At 37.1% G+C, this 18,869-nt stretch overlaps 1 protein-coding gene across 2 annotated transcripts in view; it reads right to left on the minus strand.

Annotated features, from left to right (window-relative positions):
* BLNK (B cell linker) overlaps nucleotides 1-18,869 on the minus strand; it is a 91,159-nt gene that overhangs the window by 50,020 nt on the left and 22,270 nt on the right. For both annotated transcript variants that reach the window (XM_072340123.1, XM_072340124.1), the window contains exon 3: nucleotides 11,626-11,672. In XM_072340123.1, coding sequence (XP_072196224.1) covers nucleotides 11,626-11,672 — 47 coding nt within the window. The remainder of the gene's footprint in view (nucleotides 1-11,625; nucleotides 11,673-18,869) is intronic.

Genomic DNA, 18,869 nt, shown 5'->3' on the forward strand with positions numbered 1-18,869 from the left:
TGGAGGTGGGAAGGTCTTGTTAGAGATCTCTACCCATTGAAGGACTTCCAAAGGTAAGCAGACTTTGTTTTTGTGCATATGGTTGTTGCTTTTGGGTTTGTCCTCACTTGCTGCAGCCTGGGCCTTTGCTACCCTGCTGTTACCACTGTATTTCCTATTATGTTATAGTGTTACACCAGGAGTGTAAGAATGTTACACAACTGAAATTGTCTTTTTTGCAATTGCTGCAGTAATTTTGAGAATGCGGCGTATTTATCAACAAATTAGTATTAACTAGGTGGATGAGCATAAACTAGATTCCAATGTACTGTTTGTAACTATAAGCTATTGTCAAAGAATATATTGTTTATATATTTTATGCTGAAGGTCTTTTCTTTTAGTTATAAGAACAAATAGTGTTTTAGTAAAGTATTCTGGGGGGTAAATATACATTTTTAAGGTATCACTTTCTTAGGGATTTTGATTCCTTTTAAGTTTAAGCCTGATTTATTCACCCGAGAATTTCCCCTTTAGTGGGAAGAAAAAAACCCAGTTCCTCAAAGTATTGTGAACTACTAAAGGAAGGAACTACAGGATATATGTATGTAACTCTCTTTTTTTGCTGGTAGGACTGATTCTATCAATGCTTTCCTGAATTGAAGGTCAAAGTGTTGATTTATTTGCTTCAGTATTTTCCATTAGGTTGTTGCAGCAACAGTTATTGAGGTACCAGTTATTTATATATGTATGCAGATGAAGTCACCCACACTTGTTTACTCCATTATTTTATTTTTTCTTAGGCCACTGGTCTAATGCCATGAAAGTCATCTGACTTAGACCTTCTATCTGACTTAAGGTTGCTTTACTTTAAATGGAAGTAACCAATACACAAGAATACTAGACTGGAAAAGGATGCCATATAGGAATATTAGGATTTTAATGTTGTAGAAAAGATTCTAAACCTACCCAGGCATCTATTGGAGCAATGTTGTACAGATCTAATTCAAGATTACTTTGGCACATTTGTTGTGAATGAGCAGTGCTTCAAGTCTGTATGTATGTGAAGTGCTGCTTTCCCAGACATCAGTGTTCTGTTCTGTATGCCTGGCTAGGTATATACTACAGTAACATGTATAGGTAGAGATTGCTTTGTTGTTTTTTTTTTTTTTCCAGATTATATTTAAGCCTACCTATCTGTGGGCTTGTAGGTTGCTTTAAAAAAAGAGAGATTTGCTAGGTAAACATTTAGCTATGCATTATTTCTTAAATTTTATTTATACCTGTAATATAAAAGGAATGTAACAGTATTTCAAGCAATATGAACAGTCCTGTTACTTCTGTAATCTATCTACTGATAAATCCTTGCAAAAGCAAGGATGTGCCTTGTATTTCCTCGTATTTCTTCTGAATATCATTGCTTGAAGGCAAAGGCATATGATGAGGTATTTACTGCTAAATTTACTTAATTATATCAGCTAGATCAGGGATTTAGAGGAGGATTTGATGACTTTTATGGAGCGTCTGGTAGGGCAAATTAACTGTAATGATGAGACATTTTTAGATTACTCTCAGTACTCTATGAGCTTTGTAAAATAATTAAAAGCTGTGAAACTAATCAGTAAGGAACTAAATAGGAGAAATGGCAGAGCTGTGGTAGCAGGTGCCTGAAGAAGCTAAGAATTATGAAGAGGAAACCAAGACTTAATGCTACGTTAAGGAAGGTCATCTAAAATGTACAGTGATATCAGGTGCAGGAGAACAGTTCTGTTCCATGATCATTTTTAACAGCAGGCTCAGCCCAGACCAACATAGCTTTGGACAGGAGACTGGAGCCTCTCTCAGCTCAGGGGAATGTCTTTTCCACCTGCCCTCCAAAAGATGGTTGGAAATCCTCTGAAAGAGGTAGTCTGGATAGTCTAAAACAGTAACACTTCATAGAGAAGGTTGTGCTATTGTGCAATGACTGGCTGTACTTTGGCCTGAAGGCACTTCACCTCTTCAAGAAATCATAGCATAACTAAGTTTTACTTTAAAGATTTACAAACAAGCACCAAGAGTATAATATCTAAGTGTGTTTACACTCTGTGGGGGAGGACAGTGCCAGAGGTGTTAGCAACTGATCCCTCTCTGGAAAAAGGAGTAGCTGAGGCACTTCAGGTCATGTGCTGCATCTAGCAATGTTGCTTTCCTGCTTTGGCAGCAAGTAGCTTCTTTGTTTTGTGTTGGATCTTCAGTACCTACACTGTGGGTTTACAGCTTCTCTGAAGCACTAGATGCTATAGAAAGCTAGCATGGTTGTTGTCTGGGAATCAATCTGAATTTCCTCTATATGTGCAGTGTGGCACTGCCTGTATATAAGTGGCCACACGGGATTTATCTCTAGAGACACCCTGTTTGCTATGAATCAGGTGTTGAAGGAGAGTCAATGCCATCTATCATATGCATCTATACACTCATACACATGTTCTTGTTGTTCCTATGGTGTTTCTTTATTCTTCACATCAGCTTCACTGTTGGAGAGTTTGAGGAAGGTGCTGGTAGAGAGGTGTTTGTTTATGTGATTTGTAAATTTGCCTGGAGCAAACTGAGATGTATGTTTTGGCCAAATTTAGTAATTCTATTGAGCCTCTATAAGTTGCTGTGCTGTCTACTGGGTTTCAGGTCTTGCATTTATATTGCATAAAGGACTGTGGTGTGATTCCTACCACTTGCACTTCATCTTTTGCCAGCCCAGCTGTGTTGTACTGACCTTCCTGAGACTGTTCCAAGTGACTGGTTGCTGCAGGCACCAACTGTCTGGCTTGCAGCTGCAACAGGCCCTCTTGTCAGTGACTTCTCCTTGCTGCTTATCTTGTTACTTCTCTACCCTGTTTGTCTAGCTCACTCTGTTTTGATATAGTGCAGTTTTCATGGCCTAGTATTTTTATCTCAACTTTTTAGTTATCTTCTCATTTCTGAATGTATTAGAGTCTGAATGACTGGGTTTAATACATGTCTTCATCACCTTAGAAGTACTGCATAGACCACCTGCAATCACAGCATAAGCAGGAAAACTGAGAATGAAGCTCTTTGTGCTTGCACAGAAGAAAGAAAATATTTTCCTTTGTTTTCATAGAGGCTACTCTAAAATAAGAACAGAACGTTTCTCCTATAGTCAGCACAGGTATATGTTGATAGCACACTATAAATGAAAAAAAGAAATATATAGTTAAAAAAAAAAAGCAGATTCCTGTTTTTGGAGACTTAGAGAAGACTGAGACAAGATATCTGCTCTGATTTCTGTGCAGCATTTGAGCTTGGGCACATGTGGAATCCTACTTAAATGAGATTATATATAAGCGTTTTTTCACACTTCATTGCTTGAGTGAGCCAGGAGTTATTTTCTTCTGAGTTTAGAGTCCCAGGTGCCGTGCCTTCTGACTACCAAATATGATTTTCTGAAAGGGAAGAAAGCAGTGAATCGAAACTACAACAACCTGTTCTGTGTGGTCTGAGTACAGCCTTGTAATAGAGAAGAGCAAAGCAAATTAACGGCCAGGGTGGAGGCAGAAGATCTTGTCCAGGCACACACTGACCATGAAGAACTGGTTTGTGAGTCAGGCAACAGCTTCCACAATTGGTTCTGCTTTTGCCTTTGTATACAAACATGCAAAACTCATTCACTGCATTCAAAAGGTGACTTTGCACTGTTGTTGTTGCTTTTTTTGTTTGTTTGTTTTGCTTTGCTTTCTTCTTATTATTTTTTCTAATATTCAACTTTAATTGCTCTGCAACTGATACTTTGTTTCTGGTTGAGAGTACAAAAAGATCTCTACTCACACCACAGCCTGGTGAGAATGAGCTGCCAGACTCTCCCTTCTTTCCTAGTAGGCTGATTAACTCTCCCTCTTGAGAGTTAACAGATGCATAGTATTATTTAGCATCAACATGTCACCCCTTTATAAAAATAAAAAAAAAAACCTATGATTTGTCTTGCTTAACTTCCCTAAATATGACCGTTTCCAGTCCCAAAGGAACTGTTATCATGTTACTGTAACTCCATCAGAAATGGCGTCTCATAGATGGCTGGACATCATGGGAGGGCACTATGCAGGGAAATTGTCCAAGGTTTACTAAATTGATTTATTTACTTTTAATTTGGAAGTTGTCCTGAACAGGTTCTTGAAAAGAAAGTAGTGGAGAACCATAGCGGGGGATGGTGGGGGGGGCGGGGCGGGGCATGAGGGGAGACTCTGGAAACCATTCTAGGATTATGCTGCTTTATATATTTTCTGTATAGTGTCAGCTGTGTCTATAACATGTGCACCCCTCTGGATTTTCTTAACTGGCACTGGGAGGGGAAAAATGTGCCACACAAAATATGCACACAACTTCAGACTGTTTTCTATGGCAGGCATTGGGGTGTCAGGAGAGAAAAAAAGTTTCCTCTGACATTCTTATCCTGTTAGGTAGATCTCTGATGAGCTGCAGGTGATATCAACTGACATCAATTAGTCTACATTTATTATTTGATTAGAAATGTAATTTTCATTGTTGTTTTCCTACCCTTTCTCAATTATTTTATTTCATTGAATTTTTTTGGGTGCATTTTTCATTACACAGGAAGAACTCCAACGTTGATTTTAAATTAATGTTTCCTCCTCGGTGGTGCAACAGATCTATAACCTTGAGATACACATCATTGTAACATAACTATTTCCATCTAATGGCAGTGAATACATCAGGAAAGCCTTCATTGTATCTTCTTTTTATGGTTACAGTGTCCAAAGGGCAGGAATATGAGCCACAAAACCAAAAAAACAAAAACAAAAGCGTTCCCAGGCTATTTCTACTCTAACTTTGTACCATGGCAATTACTTCCATTGCTATTTGGAAAACTGCAATATTCCAGCAAATATCTGGATATTGGATCTCTAATATGATCTTCTATATTTTGAACTTGTGAGAGAACAGCATTGCTACTATGTGTGCCTGTTTTTGAAAGACTGAATTGCATTTCATTTGCAGGTTCTGAATTGCCAGTTCAGGTGTCACTTTTTTTTCCCCCTCTATAAGTAGTTTCAAGCTACATCTTTGTCTTTGGTAACAGAGACTAATTTGTAATGATGCTTACTTCCCGTGAGCTTTATTTAGTATCCCTAATACAAATACAGCTGATGAAATTGTGTTGTGAGGAAGACCACTGCAGTAAGGGATTTTAGACATCACATTTGCTTAAAACATTCTTCATTTAGAACTTAAAGGAATGCTGCAGGGTGGGTGAGGCTGCTACCTAAATACTGCTGCTCTGAGTCTGTTTGTAAACTGCAAGCAAATTCTGGGCTAGCAGGAGGGAAGTTGGTCAGTATCTAAAAGCCATATAGAGCAAGGCTGAGTGTAAGGTGATACGTACTACTCTATAGCTGGATTCATTACTAGACATAATGGCTTCTTTACTGGGTTTAGCTTTTGTCCAGCCTAGAACACCATTATTGTACTTCAGCTCATGTCTTTCTGTCTTTATTAGGAAGAAGATTTGTATAAGAATTCTGTGTGGTTGCAGACTTAGGAGAATGAGATATAGATAAATATTTTCTCCCATGTGTCACTTTCTTGATACATTGTTTGTAATACAGAACAGTTGCATGAAATGAATTCACTATTCATCTAAAAATATCAAATGCTTTTGTACTTAGATGCTCAGCAGCATATTTTGCAAGTGGAACTAATATGAACTTCTAGCAAATCTCAGGAATATGGTCTAGTTTGGCTAGAAGACTGGGTTGGAATTTCTTGGAATGAGGAAAAACACCCAGTTATATATTCACGGGACTGCTTGTGTTCGATTATGTACTTCTACTGATATGAATGGGGCACTTGAGTTGGAGGAGACTGTGATCTCAGGCTCAAAACCATGCTGCCAATGGTGGTGCCACAAGGTTTTTAATACCATGATCTTAATCTTTCTATTCTTCCGCTGTTAAATTCTGGCAAAACACTTCAAAAATCATTTAAGAGTTTTGCCTGGCTTTGGATTCAAGACAGCATGTTGAAAAGTCTTGTTACAAGAGTGAAAGTGACACCTTCAGCATTTGTCTATTATTTACAGAAAAGCTAAAAATGTGGCTTAAAGTCAAATTCACATATGTATAGCATGTGTAACTATATAGTATTTTTCTCTTCTTGGAGTATGTATGGCTACAATGAATATGATGCTGGAATGGTTAGATTCTGGGAATCTCTTTTGGACTCCTTTAGTTATCATTTTTATGAAGAGATTATTTTATGAATACTTATTTTCTGACCTTGCAGCCCTGGCTCTTCCAGTTTGAGAATAATTTGAGTTTTTTAAACTGGCATTTAAGCTATACCAAGAACTAGTGAAAGCAAGGAGATAAACCTGTGTATTTAGACATAAAACATTCAGCCTGACTCAGAACTGGTATTTAAAGACAACAGAGCAATTAAAAACCCATTACATATCCCAAGGAGAGGGGCAAACTTGTCCTTCTTGTTAAATATTGGGACAGAAGTCAACTACCACAAATAGTTTTTCAGCTTGAAGCTCTCTCTGGGATGGGAGAAGTCTGAATGTACAATATCTGGAGATTTTTTATTTATTTATTTATTTTTTGGTACTGCTGCATCTCACTTAACAAAAACAAAACACTGTTATTGTCTCTTTATTTGCTAAGGATACAGCCCACTTCTCATAGAAATCTCATTGGTTTTATTGGTACTTGTCCCTTAATATGAAATATTTTGGTTACTCAAACTAATTCATAGAAATAAAAAAAAATATATATTTCAAATCGAAATATTGTATGCCCTACATTTACTAACAAAGAATGCATTAAACAATAATGCAAGTACCCCCCCCACCAAAAATTAGAAAATTCTCTATGTCATTCTAATTTCACCTTGCACTCTGTCTGAAGCCTATTCTTTTATATACAGACTTTCTCTTTGTTCTTAAGATTAACTATTGCCTTAATGTTTATGCCTTCCATTTTCTTGTGTTTTTGAAGTAAAAATGTAACAGAAGTACATTATGCATGCATTTGAAGCAATGATTCTAGGGAAGCATGGACAAGTTTAAAAAAAAAAAAATGCACTTAGGCATCTGACTAGGCAGTGGAACATAGAGATGGGAAGCTCTCTATTACATGCAAACTTGAGCCAGCGCTGCCAGTGGAGCCCCTTTTGACTGCTTGCACCTCTCTGTACTGCTAGCCTGCAGTGGTCCTGGCAGTACAGAAATCTGTTGGCAGTTGCAGCTGTGGGAATACTGACCACTCTCATGTTGTTATGCATAATGCACACTGATGTCTTCAGTGTGTGCATCTCTTGTGGCTCTGTGGCAACGCTGCTTGGAAATAGGGCCTTTAGAAAGCAATTTAGAGTTTTCATCTGCAGTGCAGCTTTATAGTTCTCCCTATCATATTATGTAAGGTCATCACAACAATGGATGCTTCTCCTTTATAACTCCACTGTGAGATAGGGAAATGCTGTTATTTCCATTCTGCAGGTGGGAAAGGAAGCAAGAAATGCTGCAGCAGTTCGCCTGGCTTTGCTTAGGAAGCCTGTGGCAAAGCAAGCTCTCAATTCCACATTTCTAATAATTCAGATTTAATCATTATTATCAGAGTCCCTTGCTCCTAGAGATTTTTCCACATACACTCTCCTGAGTTAGCTCCAAAGTGGATCCAGGCTTTTTTATCTAATGCATTGGCCTGGAGCATGGGTAGTGTAACTTGTTTCTGGAGCTTAAATGTTGACAGCTGTAATAACAAAAAAGGCTGAGAAGTGAGTTTTCAGCATCAGGTTGTCTGCCTTAATGAAGAAACAGAAGAATGCAGGTGGAGGAGAGAAGGTGAAGTTAATGTAGAATGTTTCTAGCTCTTGCTGTTTGAATTATGCAAGTGCATCCAGTTCAAGTGAAATATCTCAGTATTATGAAAGCACTTTTTTGGTTTGTAACATCTCTTACACTTCAAAATTTATTCATATGTGTCAGAAAAAAGATTTCCCTGGCATGGAAGGCAAGGATGAAAAATTTCAGTGTGAAGTTATCTCATTAAATGAATGAAAAAAAATGAAAAATAGATGGTAGAATGTAATCAGGACATCAGTCTTAACTACATGATGTTTACTTGATTCATGAATAGCAATTTTTTTCATCATATACTATAAATTCCTGATAAATTAAGTAACGTTTCTTGTCTGCCATTAAAATTGGTAGATATTTATTTGAAGAAAAAGAATTCAAATGCTTTCTACACAACAATTAAGCAAAGCTTATGTGATCATATCACAGTTCACCCAAGATCTTCTAGAACAGCATGTTGAGGTATATATATATATGTGTATATATATATATATATATATATGTAAAAATGATAAACTCAGGTCTTGATGTCCTGTGTCAGATTTGATGGTGAAGATTTCTCACTTGCTTCACAATTTGACACGGCCAGAACAGGCTTCTGTATTTGCACATGTGATAGAGAGAGCTGATCTTGTGGTAAAAGAATTCATCCTGACTTTGGAAAACTGTTCCTAGGACTCATAGGCTTAGAATAAAATTGATTTTTAAGCTTGGTTTGGATGTACTTCTTATCACATTAGCTGTAAAGGAGGCCTTTTATTTTCCTGGGAAGGTGAAACTTGAGTAACTTGAGGGCATTGTGAAGTAACTTCTGTTGATGTATCTGATGCACTTGGACTATCTACAGTGAGTTGACTGAGCTGTAATTATGTTCCTTTCTCAAGATGCACTTCCAATTTATGGATGCATTTAACTAAGTTGCATCTTCTGTGTCAGTTTTGCTGTATACAGTTATAAGCCCTGGCCTTATGTGCACTGCTTATTAAAATGGGAAATAAAGATGGCAAGACAACATGTCTTTAAGGTACTGAAGTTCCAGTATTTTAAGGTATTAGTGGTATGAAGTTGATTTTGATATCTGCTCCCTCTTAAAGAGTGTTCCTGAATGTAGAGTAATATTCTAGAGACCACTGTTCATGAGATTAATTTTTATACTGAATAAATCAGCCTATGACCATAGTCAGTGGGATGTTGACTTCTCCAATGGGAAATATCTTTAAAGTGGAGTTGTACTGGTAATCTTGAGAGGGGACTGTGCCAGTGTCTTGAGTGACTCCAGGCTTTCATTGTGAGGACTTCAGTTGTGTCTGAGTACAGAGTGAAAACTAGAAGAGGGGTAGAAGTGAGAGGAAGGACTTGGAGCAAGACTCAAGATTTCAGCATGAATTCAGGGCTGTTAAAAACATGTATGCGTGAAAGCAGTTTCTTGTGCAATCTTAGCAGTCAGATCCAGAACATATTTGGACCAAGCCTCTCCTTGCTCTGCTGCCTCATTCCAAAGTAGAGTCTTGTGATGTATGAAAGGAAATCTTCCAGTATTGCTTTTCACTGGTAGGACACTAGTAGAGATCAGCTCTTTTGCTTCTGTACTGAGAAGCTGCTCAGAAGCTGACTGTGGCTTTCAGTGTTGAAGAGAATCAGCTTATATTATGTTCTTGTTAGGCTGTCAAAGCCGAGGTTAATGGAAATAACAGGATATAGTTAAAGGATTTACAAAAAGTCTGGTGTGCAGCAGTTTATTTTGGAGTATCAAAACTGAATTACTATGAATGCACTCTTTCCAGAGAAAGTATTTTGGTGGTTATTTTTTTTTTCACTCCATTGTTGCATTAGTGAGAATTAGATTGGGAAATGGGAGCACTTCAGAAAAACCAACTTCTCTCTATTGAAACCCCATAAAGAATCTTTCATAACAGGTAGAAAACTGGTCATTGACAGAAGAAAATACAGGATTTTAGTCTTATCTAGCAATTGTATTTTTTCTGTTTATCTGTAGTATTTTGGTTGGTTGTGGAGAACCTGCTATATGAACAGATCTGCTGATCTGGATCAGATGGATTAATGTGGACCTCAAGCTAAAACATGTAAACTCTTTGCTTGCTGGAAACTGGCAAACTTTGCCTTAGCTTTTTATAAGATGCAATAGCAACTGAATTTAGTGTGAAACAGTGCTGGGGACTTGACGCACACATTATACATTTTGCTTTGTTATGCTGGACTGACCTGTGCTAGCCTTTTATTTTATATACGATAGTAGAATTCCTATTATGAAACATCTTTGTGATTCCTGTTTACAATTTTGTAATTCAAAGCTTGAATGCAACAATTAGTACAAGCACAGCTCTTGGACTCAGTTCAGTAGATTTCTGTGGGCTCCAATATCGTAGTAGTCATGTATCTCACTGAAACAGAGGTCATGTTCTTGGTTAACTTTATATTCATATTCTCTACTTTTCCTGTCAAAATGATATCCCACTAGACTTAATTACCTAACCAGAAGCTTCTCTGACATTTTCTTTATTCATCTATTTAATTATTAAAACAAACCCAGAAGAATATTAACTTATACTCTCATCAAATTCTTATCAATAGGAATATGATTTTAATGATTTAAAAAAGCCTCCAAGTTCTTCTTGCTTCTTACTAATAGAGTGGGACTTGAAGAAAAAAAAAAAATCTTATTTTGTAAATAGATTTGGCATTTTCCCAGCAAGGAAAATGTTGCATGTGGAGTATATAACAACCCTTAGGTGAAAGAGAGCAGTTCACTTTGTATTAGACTGAACTCTTCCTGAGTTCAGGAAACACCCTTGTATTACTGCATAGAAAATAAATATAAGAGAAATAATATACTTGAACCTCAAGGATATCTTGAATAACCTGATTTGTCACATGCTATTGGAATATTTTCTTATCTGTTGCATATGTGTTCATTTAGTCAATATTTTATTAAAGTGACAGGTAAAATTACAGGCATGAAACTGCCTGTAATTATAGCAGTAGATGGAATACATCACCCATGTATATACGGATCTTTTACTCAATTGATGTAATCAATGAGTAGCAATAGCTTGTTGTTATTGGCACCTGCAACCAGTATTATCGGGTTACTCAAAGTTTTAGAATATTGTTACAGCAATTTATGAGTCAGCTAATATTAGGAAAGTTATCCTGAATCAACAGCAGAAACTTAAGTGTTTTGGAGTTAGACCCTGATTTTTTTTTATTTTTTTTTTTCTTAACTTTAACCATGGAGCACAAAGGTATTTGGGCAAGCAGTTATTGCTTTGTTTCTGTTTTGTCATATGTGGCAATATACAATGCCCTCCTGTTATACCCCACTCGTTTTGCTAGACAGATTATTACCTCTCAAAAGCTCAAAGGCTTTGGTGCTCTGAATTGACAGTCTGATCACTGAAATTGGTATCCAAGCAGCAGATTAATCATTTCTGAAAAGCTTACTCCACACACTGCAAGAGAAGAGCTTATGTATTCCAGGAAAGGTTGAACTTGTACTTTTTTCCTAATATTGAGGTTATCACTGCCTGTTTTGAGGATGGCTATCATCCTGCAGCTGCTGCAGAATAGGCTTTTTTGTCAGCTGATCTGAACCACAGTCATGTAAACTTTCCAGGAACTTGTTTCCAATCAATTAAAGGCCTTCACATGAAGAGAAAGTTTCTATTCTCATTTTTCCCTATTAATTGGCAGAGAAACTGTCAAAGGGCAACAGAGCATTAGTCAGTTCATGGAAAAGCAGAAAAGAATAGAGAACTTACGGCTGATGCATTATTTTGAATCGGCTCAGCTCATAGTCTGATAAATTCTGAAAAAAGAGAAAACAGTTTTTGTATTTTAAAGTTCATAATGTTTCAAAAAAGAGAAATCAGCAAAGATCAGAAAAAAGTTTTCTGTTCTGTAGCTACATGTTTGTGTAATAATGGTTAATGCTTAACGATTTGTTACTTACCTTCTCTAAGATTTCTGGGAAGCAGGTAGCACGGAGTATTGTTAAACTAACTGGAATTTAACCAGGCATGTGGCAGGCCAAGCAATGCTGGTTAATGAATCATGAGGAAAGTGATAAGCAGGCTGCTGTGGACTTCTTCCAATTCTGCTACAGAGTTTCTCTGGGAGTGGTTACCAAAGATCAGTAGATCAGTGGTTGAGTGGAAGGTGGCTTCAGCAGTGAATGGGAGACATTACAGTCCCTATCTGCTCTGTTCTTCTGCATGTCTCCAAAAGGCGGGGGGGAGGATGAAAAATGAGAGAAATTTAATGTGTGTCACGTTGGCACACAAAGTGCTGAGTCAACATGCATTCTAGCACTGAGCAAACTAACTCTGTTGCCTGAAGCAGTTTAACCAAAACATTTCAATAGTCCATGCAGCTCCAAACACCCCTTGTCCTCACATCTAAGAGTCCAGGTAATGCTTTAAGGCAGAGGAAGTACCTCTGGCTGGTGCACACCTTACTGATGAAATTCATGTCAGACCTTTAAGCTTAGACTAAATTAAAACTGTTTGTTGCTGCTGATATTCTATGGGTTTTTGTTTGCTGTGAAGTTTGCAGTAAATTCTCAGGATTGCACAAAGTCTAAATATGTTATTGTGTGGTTTCAGTCTAGAAGCCTTGTACTAGCACTAAAATACTCTTTTTCAACATAGGTGTTTCAGTGGAAGATATGGCCATTTAGTATATGGAATTCTAAACCTCCTCTTTTTGTGTCAGAAAGAGGAAATAGAGATCACATTTTATTTTGTTTCCTGGGACTTCCTAGGAATGGCTAGAGAGAACAGGAAGGCCTGAAAAATGATGGTTTCTAGCGACTTCTATGATCCTGAATTCATGATACTTTGATGTAAGCCCATCTCTATCTCTCTGAATAATCCAAAATTATTGGGACTGATACTGAACTCCTTTGTATCTTCTCTCATCAGCATGATAGATGAGTTTGCATTGGGCAAACTAGCAACAGCAGCATAAGACAGGGAGATTAAGTGGAGTACGTGCATATGATTTCAATAAGAAAAAAATACATTTCCTCAGCCTGTATTTAAATTCAAGAAACTCTTGAATGGGGGGAAAAAATCTTTTATGTATTTGTTGTGAAAATACAGCATTTCAGACCCTAGAGAACTTCTTGCTTTTAATACTTAGCCTGTAAATATAACAAAAACCAGCTGCATATCTACATGAAGAATATATGATAATTAGCAGATGATCTAGCAGGTCTAGAAATCACCGAATTCCTGTGGAAATTTCAAGCTATATCCAGCTGACTGATTGTCATACAGGCCCATCTGGGCTCATTCAGACTTCATCAAGTGATAATGAGTCACCAAATTGTCTCTGCAGATCAATGACCAACAATGGAAAGGCCATTTACACTCCTATTATTTAATCTTGTAAATAAGAGGAAGAAACTATCCTTTTTATGATGAGGACTTTTTCTTTTCCCCCCAAAGGGAAAAAAAAAAAAAAAAAGTATATTTAAACCTTTAGTGCTTGGTGATTTCAGCCCTATTGTTTGCTATTCTTCCAAACTGCTATTGTCTAAAATCCAGAGAATTTTTAGGTAGTGTTCTCCTGTAAGTATTGCTTCCTGCATAGGCACAGTTTATCTCTGTGGTCAGATGAAGCACGTTTAAATATCATTTGAGTGTGTTAGTTGATGAAACTGTAGACCTGAACTTTCTTATAGTGGTTAATATTTTCTACAGAAGGTTTTAGCTTGGTTCTTTCCTCTTCTCCCCTCTAAAGACATGCTATAGTAAGAGGATTAAACTACTAATTCCTCTTGAGTCTGAGGAAATTGGCATCTGTGGGCCTAACTGAAAGCTGTCTTGTCTTATTTAGGAAGATCATATGTCTATTTATTTATTTCCCCCAATTTATTTTTTTCCCCCAACAAAATTCTGATCTTAAGGAAGAGTACAAAAATATCTTGCATAATCAACTTTCATGAAACTACATAGTAGCTTGTGGGAGATGACTAATACTTCCAGGTTTAAACTGTTAATTACTCCTGTTGTAGTTGCTTATAATATACTTTGCCAGTGATTCATATTAATATGGTTAAATATACTGCAAATTGATATATATGGTACAGAAGGAGTTGAAGTAATTTCTTTCCTGGAGGGATCTGAGTTGTGGTACATACCCTCCAGGTTGTGTCTTTAATTCCTCGTTGTGTTGTCTACTATAAATAATGTTAGAGAGCAATTTAGAAAGCTTATATGTTATATTCTTTTCAAATGATGTACTGATTTGCCATTTTCTGTTGGCTCTTTCATTGGCCAGACATCAACTTGTACAGCAGGTCACTTAGTTATCTCAGAAGATAGCTTGCAAATCAAGTCAACCAGCTTTGTTCAGTAGATAATATTGTGCTAGATGAGAAATGCTGCTCTGGTGCAAATGTTCCAGGTGTGCCACTCCTTTACTTGCAGAGGCATGTTTTGGATGCGAGCCTGTGCTGCTGCAGTTGTTTGCCAGCATGGATACTGAGGAAACAGAAGTTTAGCATAAAAGTAGAGAATTTAAACTTCTGCACAAACCCAAGCTGTGGAGCTGTAAGTAGGTTCAAATAGGTTCAAAGCTTTTTTTTTGAGGGCGGGGGAAGGAAGATTAAGTGGACTTGTGCATAGTAAAACCTAATATCATTTGGGATCCTTACCTACCCAAGTAGCGCATAACCTAAGGAGCATGTGCTCCCTCTAGTAGTTGGAAGTAGAAAAACCTTGTGTTCTCTGAGGAAGGCTTCCGTAAGTTGTAAATGTGGCTGTTTTCTTGGTGCGTTTTTTGTCATGCTTTCACAGCTCTTAAATGAGATCGTGCAAAAGGTGTATTTTAAATAGAGGCTTTGCTTCAAAAAGGCTTTTGGAGGAGGTTGTTGATGGGGTACAATCTTTTTCACTATATTTTGAACTTCACTGATATGTATTTCTATTTCTTCTCAGCCCCTCCTTGTAAATATGTGACTGTATAAGATAAATATAGCTGTGTTTACAAATAATGTCTTAAACAATCCAGGAGAACCCAACAGTATAAGTAAGATTCTGAAAAGGTCATTTCTGATGTGAATTAGGATGAGGAGATTCCCTTGATTTTTGTGAAACAAATGAACAAAAATATTCCCATTCATGTGGCTAGATAAGCTGTCAATATCTGTGCAATAAAGCTTTATGTAAGGTGCCAGAGTTGTCATTAAATTCCAATAGGTCTGAATTACATTCTGTAAGACTGCTATCTCTGGGCATTGGTCCTTCCAGAGAACCTTGCTATAAAATGAGGTTGTTTCATTGTGAGTATATCTGCATTTGAATATGATACACTATAACAAATGCAAATTCCTTCTAATTTTTTTTTTTAATTTTTTTTTTTTTTTTGGCCCAGATTCATTTGCTGCAATGCAATCTCATGCTGTTACAGCAAAGTAAAAGCTCTATACTTTATAAAGGCTCTATATTAAATATGAACAACTTCTTTATGTCAAGATTTGTTTATAGAATCACTTGGCATGATGGAGACCTGCCTTAAGCCAGGCATAGGAGGGATTTGGTCATTGAACAGCTACACTTTTTTTCCAATACTGAGAGACAAATTTGGAGTATAAATATGTGATCCACTTTCATTGACTGCCTGAATGTGGAAGTCTGAACAGCCATAGAGCTGTAATAGGGAGTGCTAATGATATCCCCTATTAACTAGCATAGAAGATGATCTGTAAGTGGCTAGAGGAGATGCAATGTTTCTTAGTAAAAAAATCTTTTATAGAATAAGATCTCAGTCCTGTCTTCTGGAAACACAATCTAAGCTATAGAATTCTATTGGAGAGATCTGGCAGAATCTGTCAGGGTTCCTCAAACTGAGAAAATCATGGGACAAATGTATGATGTAAATATCCTCCTTAGATTAAGGAAATCTGTGAAACACAGGGAAAAGAGCAGAAGGGAAAGTAGTACACTAGAGGTAGAATCCTTAAAATTAAACCTTCATCCAGAAATAATGAAATTTCCTTTTGTGACAATAGTAGAATTACTATTCCTAATGTATATGTCCATTTTAAAGTGTGTAAAGCTGACATCTAGTGGTAGCAGAAGCACTTTGTGTCTGAAGAGGCTTTATTAATATGAGCTTCAGTAGCATACTAACAGGTTGAGACTGTTGTTAGGAACTGCTGTTTCAGTAGATGCTTCTTTGGTCTGCTTGTAAGTGATATTTGGTGTATTGTTTTAAGTGAAATATTACTAAAATGTTGTCATCCTGATGAATGGCTTCATTAAAAGAGGAGAGGGTTCGAAGGGATGTTAGGATTAATATATTCCCATCCAAAAAGTTGAGGAGAATTAATCTCAGCAGTCGCTGAAGGATGTTGTGTGGTAGCTCCCAATTTTAAACTACTTATGAACAGAGAAGTCTTCAGAGCTGTAGTGTTGCTGAGATATGCAGGCTTTTCTGGGAGGAGAATCAGGATGTCATGGTGAAGTGCCAAGCCTCACACGAGTTCAAGCAAGATACAAGTGGTATGAATTAAGAAAGCATGTGGGCACATGCCTCTGTTGTTCCTACTGAAGATAAGAATATGTTCATTTGCTGAAGTCTGTGCTCAAGTGTTTTTTTTGTTTGTTTTTTTTTTTTTTTTTTTTTCCTGAATCATAACTGATAATCTCATTTGTCATTCATAATATTACTCAAACAGCATTTGATTTTATACATCTCTTGCTAAAACTCTGCATGGCATCTACCCCAATTAAGCTTTTATTCATTTTTACCTCCTCTGCCATTGTATGTACAGTAGATAAAGGACTAATAAACAGGAAAAAGAACAAAATGATGCAAAAATAAGGTATTAAATACCTTAAAATTGTGCTCCAGATGCCATCTTTGTGGTTAAGGGATGCAATTTAAATTGAACATTTACTGTTCAAGTCTGTCTAAAACAAAAGATATCAGGAGAAGGCTTGGTGAAGACAAGCACAAATCAGAAGGAAAGGAAATATGCTTCAGTAGAAGCATATTTAGAAGAGAGAAAAAATAAGTAAGAAATTGTGGTTTATTTTTCCAAGGTTGACAATTTATGGCAAGAACCGTTCAGTATTTTTTTTTTTTTTTTGTTTTGTTTTTTTTTGCTTGAAGTCTGTTTTCAGTCCATAACAAGTTTTATAAATACCTGAGGTGTATGTTTAAGTGTAGTTAACATAATTCCAGTGAAACAGATCTGTGTGGTTTCAAGTGAATCATGACAGACTGCTACTATTACTTTCAAAACACAATGAATGATGTTAATTGACAATTAATGGTTGATAGGCTGCAATGAAACTGAAGTCACAGTTATAGATGTGGTATAAGAAACTGCTGCTGTGATTTAGGAGAGGTGAGCCTACTGCTTGAACATAAAGCAGAGATGATCAGCAGTCCTGTTAGTCACAGAGCTGCTCAGTAAGGACAAGATTAGTTAAGTTCATGCCAGCCAGAGCTGGGTGATGTGCTTATCTATGCCAGCAGCTAATCCTGGTACAGACATTTAACTGTGTTGATACACTTCTGACCTTTCAGGTCTGCATGTGGAAGAGGTTGCAATAACACGAGGCTGGCTGCAGTGTGGAGGTTTAGTCTGCACTCGGAGCCAGGGAGTTTCCTCACTGCTTGGGTGCTGGTGGTCCTCCAGCAGTGAAATCATCAGTCACACAAATGATGCTGGAGTTGATACATGTACTATTTCTATGATTTCACAGTAGCCACCTCTGTATTTGGCTTGAAGAAAAGTACTCCCAGAGTACAAATGAAGTTGTATTGGTAGGGAATATACTCAGGAAAACTTGGTGTAAATAGGACCAATGGGGACAGGCTCTGTGTATTTGACAGCCATTGGGAACTGCTGCTGCCATTGTTCTACCACTGTTTAAGGGCTGTGCTTAAAGCATTGTGGGAGCTTGAGGTCTGGTTTTCTGACATGCCAGAAGAAACAGAGTACTTGATGTTTTTAGGATAAACTTAGCACCACTGGGGATCTGTTTTGTAGCAATGCTGCTTTAACATTTTAAGTGAAAACAAGTTATTTCCCCCATGGATGATCTGATTATGCTCAATGCATATTAAAATTTTACCTTTAATATGTAATACATATACATAATACATATAATATGCATTGTTTTGCCAGAACTCCAAGGCTGAGGAGTCTGCATTGCATAGCTTGCCATACTTGACTGCTGAGATATCGTAAATTTGTTTTTCCTTCAAGAGTGATCTTCCTGCAGTAGTACTTCAGTGAATCCCCATGGTTTACATTATTTTGAGGGAAATATGCTCTGCAAGAGTACTTAAAGCATACGCATTTATTTATGTTTTTGGTGCTGAAGGAGTCACAGTGAAGATTAAACTAGTTGATCCTCTATTCTTCTACACGCTAAGGGTGGATCTTTCTGTGATTTATCTGGTATGATCTAGCATTTTCAGCCCATTCTACACCCAGAACTAATCGCATTTGGCATCCAAGACTTTTTGAACCTATCAAATCTTGTATGCTGAATGAATAGTGTCCTCCCTGAGAGCTGCTTGCAGAGAACTGCTGTGGTCTGTGGCAGTAAGGCCTGGTCTGCAATATAAATCTTTCTAGCATGTGAGATGGGAAATTTCATGTTATTTTTTCCTCAAACATAGAAGTTCTGAGTAGTCTTAGGCTTTCTGGATGAAGAGATAAGTTTCTGAAGTTCTGCAACAAAAAATATACTGCCTTTTTCACTAACAGTGATGTTCTGTATTTATAAGTCTTTACTGAAAGGATACTTACTGGAACACAGAAAATTAAACCAGTTTCCGGTTCCCTTATTTTTAGTCATGAACCACTAAATGCTTAAGCAAATTAAGTTAGGTTTCAGTGTTTGAAAAGGGAAACAAACCCCACATACGGAAAAATACTATGACTCTGAATTTCAGCCTCAGAAAAAGCTGGCAGAGTCTGGTGCCAATGTGGACTGCAAGATTAGGAAATCTTTTTTTTTTTTTTTTAAGTACATCT

Source organism: Excalfactoria chinensis, chromosome 6, assembly GCF_039878825.1.
Source record: "Excalfactoria chinensis isolate bCotChi1 chromosome 6, bCotChi1.hap2, whole genome shotgun sequence".
NCBI classification, from domain to species: domain Eukaryota; kingdom Metazoa; phylum Chordata; class Aves; order Galliformes; family Phasianidae; genus Excalfactoria; species Excalfactoria chinensis.